We start from the raw sequence: 5,798 nt of genomic DNA on the forward strand, positions 1-5,798 counted from the left end.
GGTGATTTCAGCCCCCCAAGTAGCTAGGACTACAGGCACATGCCACGACACCCGGCTAATTTTTTATTTTCTGTGAAGTCAAGGTCTTGCTATGTTGCCCATGCTGGTATCAAACCCCTGGGCTCAATCAATCCTTCCACCTCAGCCTCCCCAAGTACTGGGATTACAGGCACGAGCTACCACACTCAGCCCTAACTTAGTTGAAACGTGTTCAGAACATTTAAGTTACCCTACGGTTGGGCAAAGTCATCTAACACAAAGCCTATTTTATAGTAGTGTTCTATATCTCATGTGATTTATTGAATATTGTTACTGAAAGTGGGAAACAGCATGGTTGCATGAAAGGAGGCACAGTCGGGCCGGGCACAGCCTGGGCGCAGAGCGAGACTCAGAAAAGGCCAGGCACAGTGGCTCACACCTGTAATCCTAGCACTTTGGGAGGCCAAGGCGGGTGGATCACGAGGTCAGGAGATCGAGACCAGTCTGGCCAACATGGTGAAACCCCATCTCTACTAAAATACAAAAATTAACCAGGCATGATGGCGGGTGCCTGTAATCTCAGCTACTTGAGAGGCTGAGGTAGAAGAATCGCTTGAACCAGGAGGTGGAGTAGCAGTGAGCTGAGATGGCTCCACTGCACTCCAGCCTAGGCAATAGAGTGAGACTCCATCTCAAAAAAAAAAAAAAGAAAAGAAACGAGGCACAGTTGCTTGCACCTCTAGTCCCAGTTACTTGAGAGGCTAAGGCAGGAGGATCACTTGAGCCCAAGAGTTTGAGTCCAGCCTGAACAACATAGCAAGACATCATCTCTAAAATCTAAAAAGGGGCCAGGCACAGTGACTCCCATCTGTAATCCCACCACTCTGGGAGGCGGAGGTGGGTGGATCACCTGACATCAGGAGTTGGAAACCAGCCTGGCTAACATGGTGAAGCCCCGTCTACTAAAAACACAAAAATTAGCCGGGTGTGGTGGCACACACCTGTAGTCCCAGCTACTCGGGAGGCTGAGGTACAAGAATCACTTGAACCCAGGAGGCGGAGATTGCAATGAGCTGAGATTGCGTCATTGCACTCCAGCCTGGGCGGCAGAGCAAGACTCCATCTCAAAAATATATAAATAAATAAATAAATAAATAAATAAATAAAGTTTTTAAAAGTCAGCTGTATAGATACTTGAAATACAGTTTCTACTAAATGCATGTTGCTTTTGTACCATCATAAAGTCAAACAATTGTAGGTTGAACCATCTTTTAGCTCAGGTACTGTGTGTATATTTATTTCTCCCCCTCCTGTCTGGCTGCAGATCCGTGGGCGTGAGCGCTTCGAGATGTTCCGAGAGCTGAATGAGGCCTTGGAACTCAAGGATGCCCAGGCTGGGAAAGAGCCAGCGGGGAGCAGGGCTCACTCCAGGTGAGTGACCTCAGCCCGTTCCTGGCCCTACTCCCCTGCCCCCCTATGTTGGAAGCCATAGGATTCCATTCTCATCCTGCCTTCATGGTCAAAGGCAGCTGACCCCATCTCACTGGGTCCCAGCCCTGCACAGTTTTTTAGTCTTCCTCCAGTTGAATCCTATAACCACATTCTTGCTTCAGTGTATCCACAGAACCTCCAAACCCAGGGACAAGTGTGGATGTGTGGATAGTTCTTTGCCATTCTCAGCATCTCCGAGCCCAGAGCTGGAGGGTCTCAAGGAGGGGCCTCATAATTGTGTAATGTTGAGTAGAGCCAGAGTTTCAGGTCATATACTCAGCCCTGCCATGCACCGGCAGGTCCTAGGTGACCCCCGTCAGACTCAGTTTCCTTATCTATAAAAGGGGGTAAAGGGGCCAGGCGCAGTGACTCACGCCTGTAATCCTAGCTCTCTGGGAGGCTGAGGCGGGTGGATCACCTGAGGTCTGGAGTTTGAGCCCAGCCTGACCAACATGGAGAAACCCCGTCTCTACTAAAAATACAAAATTAGTCGAGCGTGGTGGCGCATGCTTGTAATCCCAGCTACTCGGGAGGCTGAGGCAGGAGAATCACTTGAACCCAGGAGGTGGAGGTTGCGGTGAGCCGAGACCCCGCCATTGCACTCCAGCCTGGGCAACAAGAGTGAAACTCCGTCTCAAAAAAACTAAAAAAATAAAATAAAATGGGGTAAGGGAAGATGATGAGTCTAATACACGCCAATACTCTGAGGTGCTCAGTAAACATTTGCCTGGGGTGTGGCCATCATCTTGATTTGAATTCCCCTTGTCCCAGCCTTAGGCCCTTCAATGCATTGGTCAGGGAAAAGGGGCACAGACCCTCTCACTCATGTGATGTCGTCTCTCCTCCCTGCTTCTGTCTCCTACAGCCACCTGAAGTCCAAGAAGGGGCAATCTACCTCCCGCCATAAAAAATTCATGTTCAAGACAGAGGGGCCTGACTCAGACTGACATTCTCAGCTTCTTGTTCCCCCACTGAGCCTCCCACCCCCATCTCTCCCTCCCCTGCCATTTTGAGTTCTGGGTCTTTAAACCCTTGCTTGCAATAGGTGTGCGTCAGAAGCACCCAGGAGTTCCGTTTGCTTTGTCCCGGGGCTCGACTGAACAAGTTGGCCTGCACTGGTGTTTTGTTGTGGGGAGGAGGATGGGGGGTAGGACATAACCAGCTTAGATTTTAAGGTTTTTACTGTGAGGGATGTTTGGGAGATGTAAGAAATGTTCTTGCAGGTAAGGGTTAGTTTACAATCAGCCACATTCTAGGTGGCACCCCACTTCACCGTACTAACCAGGGAAGCTGTCCCTCACTGTTGAATTTCCTCTAACTTCAAGGCCCATATCTATGAAATGCTGGCATTTGCACCTACCTCGCAGAGTGCGTTGTGAGGGTTAATGAAATAATGTACGTCTGGCCTTGAAACCACCTTTTATTACATGGGGTCTAGAACTTGACCCCCTTGAGGGTGCTCGTTCCCTCTCCCTGTTGGTCGGTGGGTTGGTAATTTCTACAGCTGGGCAGCTGTTAGGTAGAGGAAGTTGCCAAGTCCCTGCTGGCCCGGCCAAACCCTTGTCTGAGAACCTGTTGGTGAACTTTAGCACCTAAAAGGAAATCTCACCCCATCCCACACCCTGGAGGATTTCATCTCTTGTCTATGATGATCTGGATCCACCAAGACTTGTTTTATGCTCAGGGTCAATTTCTTTTCTTTTTTTTTTTTTTTTCTTTGAGACTGGGTCTCACTCTGTTGCCCAGGCTGGAGTGGAGTGGCGTGATCTTGGCTCACTGCAGCCTTTGCCTCCCTGGCTCAAGCAGTCCTGCCTCAGCCTCCGGAGTAGCTGGGACCACAGGTTCATGCCACCATGGCCAGCCAATTTTTGCATGTTTGGTAGAGATGGGGTCTCACAATGTTGCCCAGGCTGGTCTCAGACTCTTGGGCTCAGGCGATCCACCTGCCTCAGCCTCCCAGAGTTCTGGGATTACAAGTGTGAGCCACCACGTCCAGCCGGAAGGGTCAACCTCTTTTACATTCTGCAAGCACGTCTGCATTTTCACCCCACCCTTCCCCTCCTCCCTTTTTATATCCCATTTTTATACCGATCTCTTATTTTACAATAAAACTTTGCTGCCACCTGTGTGTCTGAGGGGTGAATGCCAGTGCAGGCTACCAGGGTCAGCAGGTGCAGGGGTGAGTGACGAGGTGCTGGGAAGCAGCAACCTGAGTCTGCAATGAGTGTGGGCTGGGGGGCCCAGGGCCCGGGTTCCGGGAGGGGAACAAAGGCTGGAGACTGGGTCAGTCTGCGGGCTGCATGACAACAAGGGAGGGGGGTGACTCCATTCATAACTCAGGAACCAACTGTCCCTCCTCCCCTCTGGCCACGGCTGGCACAAGGTTCTCTCCCTCCCCTGCTTCTAGGATTGGACTACCTCCCCCCTCGGCAGCCTCTCACCAGGGATTACGGGATTTAAATGTCTGATTTAGCAAGCCTGAGCCTCCAGGGTGGCCATCTGCTCCACTAGAAAGTGGCAGGATACCTGGGTTCCCAAGGGGAACGGGGGTGGGTGCTACTGGATAGAGAGAGGCCAGTAGGAGGCCTGCTAGCCAGGGTCCCAGGAAAGTGGGGGCAGCTAAGGTAAGAGTAGGGGTGTGGGGCTAGGGCCTTCCCAGCATCCCCTCATCCTGGGCCTCATGCCAGGTGGTTGAATGAATTGAAGCTTTAAACTCTGCCAGGAAAACCTTTCAAAGGGCTTCTTGGGATAGGGAGGAGAGTCGGGTTGAGGAGCTCAGTATCGCCTGCCCATGCTCCTCAGGGCTGCTGGCTCCCAGGGAGGGGGGCTGGAGGCAGGCAGGCTCTTCCCCATCACCCACTGCTGTCTGAGCCAGTGCTTGGAGGGGCGGTCAGACATGGTTTGTCCTTCCTCCTCCCTGGTGGTGGAGACGGGTGCTAGGGTCCAGAGGGTGCTACTGTCCAGGGGTGCTTCTGGGGCCACTAGCCTCTCAGCTCATCAACCAGCTGAAGGTGCCAGCCCCTTGCCTTGCCCCGAGGATCCCAGACAGCTATGAAGTGACCAGCCTTCCTGACCTCGAGACCACCTTTTTTTTTCTCTTTCTTAGCAGGGAATGTCATACACTGTCCCCAGGAGATCCACATCTGCCTCTTTCAGAGACTTTTAACTTAAACATCTGTCCCTACCCAGCAGGCAAACTAGAGTTCCTGAAGCTCAGTCCCTCCGCTTGCCTCTGTAGACAGGTCACCTTGATGAGCTTCCTTTTTCTTTTTTTTTTTTTTAGGCTTTATTGGGGCATAATTGACCCCCCAAAATTGCATACATTCAAGGTATGCAGTATGATAATTTGATATCGGGGTATATTGTGAAATCATTACCACAGTCAAATTAATTAGCATGTCCATCATCACACATAGTTACCATTTGTGTGTGCGCACATGTGTTCACCTATGACTACACTTGGATCTACTCTGCAGATTTCAAGTAAACAGAAAATCTCCGTTTTTGACAACTGTCCTCCACCCTTTCAGTCCCAGCCTTTTCCTAGATTATGTCCCTAGCTCTGTTTTCATTTCTGCTGTGCTGCTTCAGATCCATTCTGACTCTGCCAAACTCTTCGTGAGCTGATAGATTGCCGGATTGAGAATTACGGCTGGGCATGGTGGCTCACGCCTGTAATCCCAACACTGTGGGAGGCCAAGGCAGGCCTCCGGATCACCTGAGGTCAGGAGCTGGGAGACCAGCCTGACCAACATGATGAAACCCCGTCTCTACTAAAAGTACAAAATTAGCTGGGCGCAGTGGTGCACGCCTGTCATCTCATCTACTCGGGAGGCTGAAGCAGGAGAATTGCTTGAACTCAGAGGTGAAGGTTGCAGTGAGCCGAGATCCTGCCATTGCCTCCAGCCTGGGCAACAAGAGTAGTGGAGGTTGCAGTGAGCCGAGATCCTGCCATTGCACTCCAGCCTGGGCAACAAGAGTGAAACTCCATCTCAAAACACACAAAAAAAGAAGTACAAAGTCTGAGACTTCAGGCCAGCTCTGCTACACTATATATATACTCTACCCTATCTGGTCCTACTTGCTGACTTCTTTCCCTCTGGTCATGTTCAAGTTCCTGTCCCATCCAGTCAAGCAGGTACTCATTGGTACCTTACCCTGTGCCAGGAGCTGTTTTAGGCCCTGAAACCTATGGCAGACGTGGTCCCTACCCTCCCACTCAGAGAGCCCAGGCCTTATCCTAATGAGGTCTAAAATCAAATCTCCCAATTTCCTCATGGCTCCGATCTAAACTTGTAATTCACAACCTTAAATCAGTATGTTCTGTT

General features: G+C 50.9%; 1 protein-coding gene across 3 annotated transcripts in view; it reads left to right on the forward strand.

Annotated features, from left to right (window-relative positions):
- The window catches only part of TP53 (tumor protein p53), a 22,194-nt gene extending 18,602 nt beyond the window's left edge, over positions 1-3,592 (forward strand). For all 3 annotated transcript variants that reach the window (XM_011994540.1, XM_011994541.1, XM_011994542.1), the window contains 2 exons: positions 1,304-1,410; positions 2,336-3,592. In XM_011994540.1, the coding sequence (XP_011849930.1) occupies positions 1,304-1,410; positions 2,336-2,417 (189 nt within the window). In that variant the 3' untranslated portion in view covers positions 2,418-3,592. The remainder of the gene's footprint in view (positions 1-1,303; positions 1,411-2,335) is intronic.
- Positions 3,593-5,798: the final 2,206 nt, after the last annotated feature.

Source organism: Mandrillus leucophaeus, unplaced genomic scaffold, assembly GCF_000951045.1.
Source record: "Mandrillus leucophaeus isolate KB7577 unplaced genomic scaffold, Mleu.le_1.0 Scaffold46, whole genome shotgun sequence".
NCBI classification, from domain to species: Eukaryota; Metazoa; Chordata; class Mammalia; order Primates; family Cercopithecidae; genus Mandrillus; species Mandrillus leucophaeus.